This window comes from Belonocnema kinseyi, chromosome 5 (assembly GCF_010883055.1).
Source record: "Belonocnema kinseyi isolate 2016_QV_RU_SX_M_011 chromosome 5, B_treatae_v1, whole genome shotgun sequence".
Taxonomy (NCBI): Eukaryota; Metazoa; Arthropoda; class Insecta; order Hymenoptera; family Cynipidae; genus Belonocnema; species Belonocnema kinseyi.
In genome coordinates this window covers 53,197,819-53,210,788 of record NC_046661.1, presented here as the reverse complement: position 1 = coordinate 53,210,788, position 12,970 = coordinate 53,197,819, and the positions used below count along the sequence as shown (strand labels likewise).

Genomic DNA, 12,970 nt, shown 5'->3' with positions numbered 1-12,970 from the left:
TATACAGTGAAACTCTGATACTGGGCCGATTTTAGGGCTGCCCTGGGTAGGGAATTACCCAGATAGAGGGCACTTAGGGTAACTTGGAAGCCGATTATAAGCAACAAAGATATAGAGGTTCCATGGACTAGTTTCTGAGATATCATTGTAAAATTTGCGATCGCGGGGTATGGTACTGCAATTCCAGGAAGAATGTCTGGTGACGCATGGTGGAATAATAAAATTCAGACAGCTCAAAAAGAAAGACAAAATCGTCCAACAGAACTTTGAACATAGCAGGTCTTAGCGAGGAGAAGAGCAATAGACATAAAAATTATTGCAGACACAGAAAGAGGAAACTCAAACGACTGGTAAAGAAAAGTGAAGATAAAATCAGAATAGAAGAAGAGAAGAAAATAAAAGACGACTTTGATGTAAGCAAGAAACTGGTTTATAAAAAGATGAAGGGAATTAAATGTACAAATTTTGTCTGCATTAGAAATAGTAAAGATGAAATGTTATATGATGCAGACGGGATATTAGACTCTTTGAGAGACCATTTTAGGAGACTATTCGGATATGAAGCTATAAGACACAACAACTGCGATGTAGAAGAAGAAACGTTAGAAAACTACATTGAGAAAGTCTGTGCACTGTTAATAAAGCGGAGTTAAAATCTACTCCGAACTATACCCTATCAAAGTACCACCGTTTTGAGTAAACCGCAAACGGAGCAGAGGAAGATGAGTTGAAGTGTAATTCTTGGAAAAGAACTCCCTAAATGCACTGTTCACAGTTATTTCAAGCAACTGGGTTCTGATCCTATAGTTGTCCCACGACACCAACAGGAGTTGATTTTGAGGAGTAAACATCGCTAAAAAGGAACGCTGAAGGGAGTATTCACTATTTAGAAATATGCTCAAGTACTCGGAATACATTTGATGGTAAAAGTATTTGGACAATACGACAGTACAGTAAACGTTACGATCATAGACAACTAAATAAGACTATGATTGATGGTTACCAGTCCCGATTCTCAAGAGGTGTTGACCTACGGATCAGTAGATTTTACCGATCCAGTCACTATTCTGCACAGTTCCTCGATGCTACAATCATGAACTATCATGTCACTTTAACGAATAATATGAAGAGATCTAAGTCATTCTAACGGTATAGACTATAGTTGAGACAGCACTATCAAGTTGCGATCTGTTAAATAAATTCGAATTTTATTTGTAATTGAGAGGTGGCGACCTCGGGAACGACTTGTGAATACGCGTTCTTGCCATCGCGGTACACAAAAAAAGCTCTCGGATTTACCATATATCCATACAAGTCAGGTGAAACAGTTACGGAACATAAAAACGTCCTGCACCAATGAACACTCAAGTGTACGCGATCTGTGAAGAAGTTGTGCTGTCGAAAATGTTTTTATTGTTTATAAAATCCTTTCCTTGCTGAGTGAGAATATGCCGTAATGTGACGACTGTCACAGATATATCAAAAAGGCATTTTTTTACGTGATGCATCCAAACATTGCCTATTGCGCCTTAAATTCGCAAAATCGCATTGAATAAGCATTTCTTACAATATATAAATAAAGGGAATAGATGTTTATTTTACTAAAGGATAACCGTTAATTTCATTCTGAAATTAACCAAATGCTAAGTAATTTTGACATTTTCACCCCCTTATTAAGTGCAGCTTATACTGTTACGGTTGTAAGAAACCCTTTGGATTTCTTGACAAATAAATATCACATTTCTTTTTTCTGCAGCACCTTAAATTATAAGTCGTCCTATTTCAAATGCCGTTGAGTTTGCTCGAATATTTTTTTTATCAAGATATAATAAATTGAAATTTGTGTCTCACCTATCTACTTAAATGCAGGCTAAAAACAGGCTACCAGCTGGCTCTTTGAGTATACTTTCCTAAATTTGGTTATTTTAATGAGGATTACTTTTTTTGATTACCTTTTGAGTTCGTAGTTTCGCACGTGTTGACTTGCGGCCATGCTGGATGTGGCGAAAAACTCCTGTTTGCAAGTTTTCTGCGAACGCAGCTCCTATCATAAACTCCATAGGAAGTTCCGCCTCGACTTTTTAACTCCGGATTGAGCATGGGTTAAGATTTTGTTTCTGTGCGGTGCGAATTAATTATATTCACTCTGATTGCATCACAGAACGTTTAGCACACTTCTATTTAACTATGGAGTAAAATAAGCGGAGTTGAATGTGTTCGATACTGTGTCGATTTTATACTCTGAAAAATTGTACTCTTGACTCGACTGAAATGCTTAATCATGGTAGCAAGTACATACCACGTAGACTGTGCGAATTGATAAATTTATGCATCGAGATGGGAGGAGTCCCAGGCGATTGGTAAAAAGCGTTTATCGTACTAATATACAAAAGAAATAGAGAAAAGAGCAATTTAAATAATTAGAGAGGGATCAGCTTATTAAGTATCGTAAGTCAATCGATGGCTCCTAGCAGAAATAAAAACAATATATACGGGTAGCAAAGCGCGTGTCAGGGTAAATGGGAAACTGAGTGACTGTTTCGATATTATTCAAGGAGTTAGACAAGGATGCGTTATGTCTTCATTGTTATTTATATTATTCATGGACAAGTGTTTAATAATGGCTCTTTTCGACGAAGAAGGTGTAGATCTCGAAATAGTAATAGCTTTCGCAGATGATAAGGTTGTTATGGCAGAATCAAACAAAGACTTGCAAAGGAAAGTCTGCATCAAAGACATTGCTAGTCCACTTAACTGAAATTTGCAGTCAAATTATACAATTAGGATCCATAAGTATAGCGAGTTAAAGCTTCAAGTAAATACCATATGGAGAAATATGAACCATGCATCTATTCATTCTATTGTGATTTCAGCTACAGGCAATGTACACGGGAAAAGGGAGGAGCTCCAAACTACACCATGCTCTCGATTGTATACCTACAGCATTATCGCAGGAGGTATCAACCATCGTATTAAATTAACTTATAGGATCCTCATCTCATCATTGATTTGACTTAGTCCGTGACTATGATGTAAAGTCGGGTCCGCTCGAGTAAAAGATAAAAAAAAATTAATAAGTACGCATCCTAGCAAAAAATATTTCTTAAGAAATTTATAGATCTTTTTTAGGTGAAGAACTTTGTTCATTAACTTTTTCCATACCTTGTACTGTTTTTCCAAAAATTTAATTTTTATATTGTTAATATTATTTTTTAGAATAAAATATAAACTACGCGTTCTATAAAAAATTAAATAATAATAAATTGACAGTTTTTTTATGAACAGCCTTTGTCCTTACATTCTTTTCGTAGCTTTTGTGGTGTTTTCAAACGTTTAATATTTTTATTTTTAATATTATATTACCACTAGAGCCAAAAACTACGCACCCATGAAAAAATCATTATTAACAAAATTGTAACGGTTTTTTGGCTAAATGAATTTTGTCTATTTTTTTGGTAGCATGTATCATTTCACCAAAAATCTAAATTTTTATTTATGTTATTTCTACGATTAAAACAAAAACTACGCGTCCTATTAAAAAGTAATTATTAAAAAATTTTTTAATGTGTTGTAAATGCACAATTTTTGTTAATTTTCTTTCTCGTAGCTTGCTTTGGTTTTCAAAAACTTGATGTTTTTATTTTTATTTAGTTTTTCACGAATAAAACCAAAACTACGCATCCTATTTAAAAATGAATTATAACAAATTATTAGATGCTTTTTGGTAGAAAAATTTTTGTCTATTTTTTCGTATGTTCCATAGATCAAAATTTCAATTTTTCGATGTTTCTAATCTCGAAATCCTGGGAATCAATGTCAGACCTTTAGTGTACAATGGAGATGTCATATACAATGATTATACAATGTTCAAAAAACGTATTTCCACAAAATTTGGCACATCTCGTTTTGGACAATTGACTTAACTCCCTCGGAGCTCTTGGCAGGGCAAGGTTGCAGCCAACACCAAAAAGCATCGAAGATGATAGATCGTCATTCCACAACCTAAATGGCGAGGTGAAAGGGATCAGGCCAATTTTTACCTAAGAGGGTCGATTTATGATGATGAAAGTGAAAATATCTTACTGGCAGGGATGAGTGGAAGAATTGAGCGATGACGACCTAACAAAGATGCCAATTATTATGGTTCATTAACGTGACTCGGATAAGCTTGAAGATTTGTGTAAATTTACAAGATGGCTTTAGAAATAGCACCAGAGCATTGTCAGTTGATTGACTGTATATGAGGATGCTGCCAGAAGGCTTAAAAGTCGTCGGAAATTCTGATAAAATTTCTTGACAGTGGAACTTCTACAATTGCAACCGCCGATAATTGGAAATTTCAATAATTCGAAGTTTTTTTTAGCCCCTGCCAAAACTCCTATTATATGAAGCGCCTCGTTATCGAGATTACGTGTAGTAGTGTCCTTGTTATGCTGAAACTTCACAACGTTTAGAGTTTAAATTTAAAAATATTTACGCAGTAGTGCATATGTACGTTACCATGAACACGTATATCATTCATCGTTTTCGTTGTAAATTGAAACTTTAGGCGTAAGTTTTGTCTTTCCTAGTATTTATTATAAAATATCGCAAATTTACGATGGTAAAACATGTAAAAGGGAGTCGTTCCAGAAGTAGATCTTTTAAAAGGCAGTCAGAAAATAAAAAACTCAAGAAGAGGATGCAAAAATTGGAAAAAAGTCTAAAAAACCTCTCTTCTCTGTTGACAGGTGTCATCCAGATGCAACCTGAAAAAGGTAAAGTGAAATATAGAAGTATACATCACACATAACATAAATTAGGTTCCACACGTACCCTATACGTAAAATATACATGAGGTTTCTACACGAACCCTGTATGTGACAAAGGTAATAAAAATATGTCACGAGGCAATTCCATACGAATATAACGTCGTGATTGTGTAATTAGCACTAGATTATACAATGCAATTGGAGATTTTCCCCTTTTTTATATTATATACCTAGAGCAACATTAAAGGAGGTGCCCTTCTTAGATCCAGATATACTCATAATGATAGGAGATAAACCAAGTGTATCTTCTGAATTGAAAGTCGACTTGCAGCCTGAAGTAAAGAGCATATGGAAAAAATCATGAAAAAAGGTCTCCAATCAGCTGAACAGAAAAAAACCACTCAACAAATATTCTCGAAAAAGGTGATTCATACGCACCAAAAATCAGCTTAGAAATTGCCTAGATGCCGGCATTATCAGAAATCGCCAAAAAGCGATATCAACATTTTGCTAAAACGCAAAATTCTGTCGGAACAGCACTAGCTTCCCTTTTTGCTGCCCAGTTAATACTTCTTGTGGAATCAAAAGAGAGAGAGTAGATCGCTTGAAACACATTGATCATATTGACATTCATTTTGGTACACAGGCCACACAAAAAAAGTTGTCTGCACGAGACAAGAGACTAGGCTACCCTTTTGGATTTTGAGCCGCTGAATCCAAATATGGTTCAGAATTTTTACTAAGCGTCTTCTTTTCCCCATAAATGCAAAAAGTAGGGAAAAGCCTAGGAAATTTCTAGTCACACAGACCATACAGAAAATTCGTCTGCACGAGACAAGTGACTTTGCTATCCTTGTGGATTTTGAGCTGCTGAATCGGAAGAATACACGTACTGGTGTCATATTCTTAAGTGTAGAAGCTCGTAAAGACCAAATTCTTACATAAAAATTCCCCGGTGTGCTTACCGTTTTCCCTAGCTAGGATAAATCTAGGCCAATTGAAGGTCTGGCCATTACATTCTGACTTATAAAACGAAAAATAAGATAAATGCTATTTTCTTTGCAGTTTTGCGCTCTCAATCTAAATTTGACTACTAGATTTTTCGAGCTTTTAATATTTTTTCCCTAAATGAAAAAAGTATTGAAAAGCCTAGGGATTTTCTGGTCACACAGGCCATACAAAAAATTTGCCTGCACGAAAAAAGTGACTAGGCTACTACTATATTCTGAACGTTATTTTGATATTTTTAGTATACGCGGAAACAGACACATGGATGTTATATTCTTAAGTTTTGCGAGTTATAGAGACTTAATTTGTAAATAGAAATTATCTAATGTGCCTTCTGTTTCCCCTAGCTTGGGCAATTCTAGGGAAATGGAAGGTCTTTCTCATATTATATAGATATGTACGGGAAAAAATAACAAAAATGCCATGTCCTTTGCAGATTTGCGTGCTAAGTCTAAATTTGAATCCCAAGTTTTTCGGGCTTGTTCCATTTTCTCACTAGATGCAAAATGTACGGAAAAGCCTAGGGAATTTCTGGGCATACAGGTCCACTAAAGCAAAGTTGTCTGCACGGGACAAAAGACTGATTTCGCACGTAAAACTATAAAGGTAATTAGGTTTTTCTTATTTTGTCCCGTGTTAATCTATATAATCTGAAAGACCTTCAATTTCTTCAGAATTATCCATGCAAGGAAAAATAGAAGACACACCAAAGAATTTCGGTGTACAAATTATGTTTCTACAAGTCGTTGCACTTAAGAATATAATATTGTTAGAGGTGTGTAATAATGCGTGAAAACTGCGAGTACAATAAATATGTACGCTAAAATTCAAATAGTGTGTGTGTAATAAGTGTGACCTGTAGCGAGTTTGTGTACTGCCGAGCTCTGAGATAGATCGTCCTCGCAACAACAAACGATTCCTAAATTGTTAAAAGTATTCATTACAAAAGTTTCGTTTTTAGAGTGAAGAAACTATTTTGCTTCAACTTATTATAATAAAATGGTTGAAAACTAAGTCTACTTACCAAAAAAAAAACTTTGATCCAGCATGTTAAAATAACCGAGGGTAATTTTCAAACGACTTGGGAAAATATTAAAAAGCGTTATGACAATAAAAGGTCTTTATTGCTCATTTGAATGAAATCGCTAATATACCTAATGTTAATAATATACTATCGCTAATATACCTAATGTTAATAATAATTCTGTAAGTGATTTTAAATTACTTCGCGATACCACCAATGATGCACTTTCTGCTTTAAAGAATTTAAACCGCCCTGCCGATCAATGGGACGATATTATGGTTTTCTGGACGACGCGACGTCTTGATGTAGCGTCAGTAAAAGAATGGGAGACGCAACTGGGACCGAGTACAGATTACCCTTCCTATGAAACTTTAAATGAACTTTTAGTCACAAGAATTAGAACCTTAGAAGCAATTCAACTTGCGATAACTGGAATAACGGATAAAAATATAACTAACAAATCGCAATCGATAAAAAGTCATGCTGCCTCTTCAAACTCTAAATGCATTTTCTGCAAAGAAAATCATTCTCTTTTTAAGTGTAAAGATTTTCGAGCTTTGAGTGTTGATAAAAGAAAAGAGTTTGTACTTCAAAAACATGCGTATTTCAATTCTTTGACTCCTGGGCATAAACCGTATGACTCTCCCAGCAAATTCACCTGTGCTAAATGACGTTGCAAGCACAATACTCTTTTACATCACGAAAATAAGGATCAATCTGGCAACTCAGCATTCTATGATCCATCGATAAATTCTACGGATTCTTTTTCAGTCAATTCTCAAGTGGCGTCTAGCTCGCAAACGAATATTAATCACTGAATAATAATAAATTCAGAGTACTGTTGGACCAGGGCTCAAAGTGCAGCTTCTTATCTAAAAAAGTACTTAAAATATTAAGACCCACTTATCAAAAAATTAATACTCATGTTTACGGTGTGGGAGGAGAATTTATAGGTACTGCCAAAAGAGTAGCGAAAGTTTGGTTGCGTTCTAAGGAAAATAATCAAAATCCTCTTTCTTTACAGGCTCTCGTTTTACAAAATCTCAGTTCTTATTCCCCACCAGAATTTCCAAGAAACTTTAACCTTCAAGGATTAAACCAACTGTGTTTAGCTGATCCTGATCCCTTTGGGTTATCAGGTATTGATGTTATTGTAGGGGCCGACAAATTTGGATCATGCTTGTGGCCTGGCCTAAAACAAGGTACATTAGGAACTTTGACCGCCCAAAATAGCATCTTTGGTTGGATTATGTCTGGTCCAGTACGTCAAATTTCGGAGCTTGTTTCTACCTCCGTTCATTTCAGCATTACGACTGAAGCACTTCACGAGGATTTATCTCGTTTTTGGGAAATAGAAGAAGCTCCCTCTGAATCTCTTTTAACAGAAGACGAAGTACTCTGTGAAGAGCATTTCATAGCCACTCATAAACGCTTGACATCAGGGAAGTATATGGTTCGATTACCATTTAAGAATGGTCCTTCGATAGAAATAGGAAATTCTTTTGAAAAGGCTAAATTAATATTACAAAAGGGTCTGGCTCGATTAAAAAATAAACCTGAACTTTTTAAAGAATATTACAATTTTTTAACTGAATACCAGGAACTGAAACATATGGAATTGTCTCCAAATTTTAAAGGATCCGATGCTTCTCAAATTGTCTCTTCCTTATCATCTTATTCTAAGAGAAAGTAGTTCCACTACACGTTTGCGCGTGGATTTCAACGCTTCCAGTCTTACGTCTAATGGTACTTCTTTGAATTCTCAATTGCATATTGGGCCTAAATTATTAACTGATTTGTTCCCCATCATTTTGCGATGGCGAGAACACTCAATAGTTTTTGTAGCTGACGTGGAAAAGATGTTTCGTCAGACTAGGTAGATCCAAGAGACTGTGATTATCAGAGTATTTTAAAATACTCTCAAAAAGGTGATCTTCAGGACTGGCGATTAACTACGGTGACCTATCGCACTACATGTGCTCCTTATCTGGCCAATAGAGTCATCAAACAGTTGGCAAAAGACGAGGGAGTTAATTTTCCTTGAGCCAAACCTATTCTTGAAAATAATCTCTATGTGGATGATGCTTTATTCGGAGCAGATGACGTTGAGGAAGCTAAACAGTTAAGACGACAGGTTACACACTTGATGGAGAGAGGAGGCTTCCATCTAAGAAAATGGGCCTCCAATAATGAACAAACTTTATCTGACTGCCCTCAAGGTAATCATGAAAGGGCTTTTGATATTCTTTCTGAGAAAGATATTCAATTGAAAGTGTTAGGCTTGCGCTGAGAGCCAGTTTTGGATAATTTTAAAATTCGAGTGGAAACTCACCCTATCGAACAGCCCACTAAAAGAAACATCTTCTCGGTTATCGCCAGACTTTACAATCCACTTGGATGGTTGTCTTCTGTAATAATAGTAGCTAAAAGATTAATACAGGAATTGTGGATTCGTAAATTAGATTGGGATGATCCTCTTCCCGAGGACTTGCTCAATCATTGGAATGCCTATTATAATGAGCCTCCAAAACTCGAGCAGATATTAATTCCCAGATGGACTGGACTATCGCGATCTACTTTGGGATATGAGCTTCACGGATTATCGGATGCTTCAGCGACAGCGTATTCCGCTGTTATTTATATTCGCATTCTTCAAGAAGATGAAGGTAAACAAGTAGCCTTGTGATATGCCAAAACAAAGGTCGCTCCAATTGTTACGGTGAGCATACCAAGATTAGAATTATGTGGGCCACACTTATTAGCAAAAGCATGAAATTTGTTATCAGGACAATGAACTTTGATAATGTTCCTTTGCAATGTCATACCGATTCCACGGTAGTCTTGGCCTGGCTCAGCAAGCATCTCTTAACGTGGCCGACCTTTATCTTTAATAGAGTTGCACATATTCCCAAATTTGTGTCACATGCCAAGTGGCGATATGTTCCAACTGGGGATAACCCAGCAGACTGCTCTTCAAGAGGTTTTCTTCCAGTATAAGCTTTAAATCACCAATTATGGTGGCAAGGACCCTGTTGGTTGTCGCTTTATTCCACAATTTTCCCGGATTCACATCCACCTTCGCCAGCTGTAGTAGACCTAGAACTTAAGTCCTCTTCAAAGGCTAAAGTCTCCCACCATATCATGAAGGAGAAACCTCTACAGTCTGGTCTGGCTGATAGATTTGATTCTTGGCCAAGATTAGTTAGAGTCACGGCTTATTGCCTACGATTTATTAAAGCGCTACATAAGAAAATGGGAAAGTTTTCGGATTATAAAGAATCATCTCCAATGCCTGCGACTAGGAGGTCGCCTCCATCAAGCTCCAATTAGTTATGATGAGAGACATACAGTGATACTACCTGTAATCATCAAATTTCAGTACTTAACGCTCGACATGCGCACTTGCGATCAGTTACAATGGTTACGTAGCTCTTTTTGTTTGTTGCGTAACCAGAGCTATTCATCTGGAGCTAGTATCAGACTATACTTATCAGGGCTTCTTATCAGCCTACAAGCGTTTCATAGCTCGTTGAGGAATGCCTGCTCACCTTTACAGCGATAATAGTACCACCTTTTAAGGCGCGGCTCAATTACGTCGAGACCCGAATCTTGTTAATTTTTTATCGGTCGAGGAAACTACGTAGCATTTTATTCCACCCGCCGCCCCTAACTTTGGCGGTCTTTGGGAAGCAGGGATTGAAAGTCTAAAACATCATTTACGTAGATGTGCTGGATCACATACTTTAACGTTTGAGGAGTTCTCTACCACTTTATCTCAAATCGAAGCTTGCCTCAACTCGACAACAAAAGTTTTCTGCCGACAGTGGAACGCAGAATTTTTGCATGCTTTACAGCAACGCTACAAATGGAAATAACAGGATACTAATATTAAAACGGGCGAAATGGTGCTCATCAGACATGATGCGCTCCCTCCTTCTAAATGGAAAATGGGTCGCATACTTAAATGCTACCCAGGAAAAGACGGTCTGATTCGTACCGTTCGCGTTAAAACTGCCACTTCGGAATTCGACTGACCAATTTCAAAACTTTGTTTAATGCCTGTCAGCGCGGTCGGGGCTGCTGAGTTAACTGATAGTTCAAACACTAAAGCCTCTTAGAAGATCTTTTCTATGCAACTATTTTTGCTATTATTATTTTTTTGGTTACTTTACTTGTTTTTTCACTTATATAATTATAACTATTTACTGCATGTTAGATTTCTTGAACGCGGGCGGCTCATAGAATCCGCGATATCTTCATAATTTCGTGTTAAATGCACAGCACGAAGCGGGCGGTATGTTAGAGGTGTGTAAGAATGCGTGAAAACTACGAGTACAATAAATATGTACGCTAAAATTTAAATAGTGTGTGTGTGTATTAAGTGTGTCCTGTAGCTAGTTTGAGTAATGCCGAGCTCTGAGTAGGATCATTCTCGCAACAAGAAACTATTCCTAAATTGTTAAAAGCATTCATTATAAAAGTTTCGTTTTTAAAGTGAAGAAACTATTTTGCTTCAACTTATTAGAATAAAATGGTTGAAAACTAAGTGTACTTGCCAATAAAAGTGTATTTTGTGACTACTCCTAAATCACCTTAGATTTACGTTTAAAGGTTTCATAAAAAAATCTGGATCTAATAATACCTAGATTGTTATGTTAAACAAATATCGATGTGTCTATTTTCGCGTATACTGGTGTTATCAAAATAACGTCCAAATTATCTCTAGGGTTTTCCTTATTTTCTGCATCTAGAGGGAAACTGAGACGTGTAAGATAAATTCTAAGACCAGATTTGGATTGTGCGGCTCAAAATCCATAAGCCTAACCTATTCACTTGTCTCGTGTAGAAAAATTTTTTATGGCCTATGTGACCAGAAATCCCTAAACTTTTCCCTACTTTTTCATTTAGGGGATTTTTGTATGGCTTGTGTGACCATAAATCACTAAAATTTTCCCTACTTCTTGTATCTAGGAGAAAACTGAAACGTGTAGGAGAAATTCTGAGGCCACATTTTCATTCAGCGGCTCAAAATCAATTGGGGTAGCCTAGTAACTTGTCTCGTGCATACAAATTTTTTATATGGCCTGAGTGACCAAAAAATCCCTAGGGTTTTCCCTACTTTTTGAATCTAGGGGAAAACTGAGACATGTAGGAGAAATTTTAAGCCCAGATTCGGTTTTAGCGGCTCAAAATCCATAGAAGGTAGCCTACCCAGGAAAAATGAAACGATTCAACTGAAGAGCTTCGAAATGTGTATCTTAAAATTCCAGGTTGACAACGTTACATTTCAATTGTTTTGGGAGTCTTCGAATTGGTCAGATATTTGGACTTAATTTAATCTGACAAGCCACATTCGGAGATGTATTAGTTCCATAGTTTTAAGACATTCTGAATATGAGAACATAACCTCAAAAAACTAAATTAAGTTCAATTCGTGATTTACGATTGACAGAAGAAACGCATGAATCGTTTCAAGTTCTCAATGAAATGTAGTTTGAAGGATGTCAAACTGAATGGAGAAGTACAGGTTCCCTTTTACAGAAACGAAGCTGCATCATACAATTAATGTTTGATGAATTGTATAATGCAGATTACGCTTTTCATTATTCACTAGGCAGTCTGATAAGTCCCTGAAAAATGAAACACGGAGACGATTTCTTGGCCAAAGTCGGTTTTATTTTTCAACATACTCTCCTTTTAGGTCGATATAGCGAGTCCAACGATTCTCTAACTTTTTGATACCGTCCGAAAAGTACTCGATCGGAAGGTCTCCAAAATACGCCTCAGTTTCAGCTATGAGCTCCTCATTTGAGTAAAAACGCTTACCGGTGAGCCATCTCTTCAAGTTAGGGAACAAGTAATAGTCGCTTGGGGCCAGGTCTGGTGAATACGGTGGATGAGGAACCAATTCGAAGCCGATTTCATGCAATTTTGCTTGTGAAACTAAGCATGAATGAACAGGCGCATTGTCGTGATGATAAAGAGGTTTTTTCTTCTTCAAATGCGGTCGTTTTTCGGCGATTTCGATTTTCAATCGGTCCAATAATGATGAATAGTATGCTCTGGTTATGGTTTTACCTTTTTCTGCCTCTTGCGTTGACTCAGGAGTGTAGTAGTGGATCCAGGTTTCATCCATGGTTATGAATCGGCGCAAAAACTCGGTCGGCTTACGCGAAAATAATGCCAA

At 36.7% G+C, this 12,970-nt stretch overlaps 1 protein-coding gene across 5 annotated transcripts in view; it reads right to left on the bottom strand.

Annotated features, from left to right (window-relative positions):
- LOC117173178 (glutathione hydrolase 1 proenzyme-like) overlaps nt 1-12,970 on the bottom strand; it is a 138,535-nt gene that overhangs the window by 7,336 nt on the left and 118,229 nt on the right. The window contains exon 10 of one of the 5 annotated variants that reach the window (XM_033361600.1): nt 4,638-4,748. The exons of the other annotated variants lie outside the window; for them this stretch is intronic. Coding sequence (XP_033217491.1) covers nt 4,734-4,748 — 15 coding nt within the window. The 3' untranslated portion in view covers nt 4,638-4,733. Of the gene's footprint in view, nt 1-4,637; nt 4,749-12,970 lie in introns of those variants that run through there. 5 annotated transcript variants of the gene reach the window in all.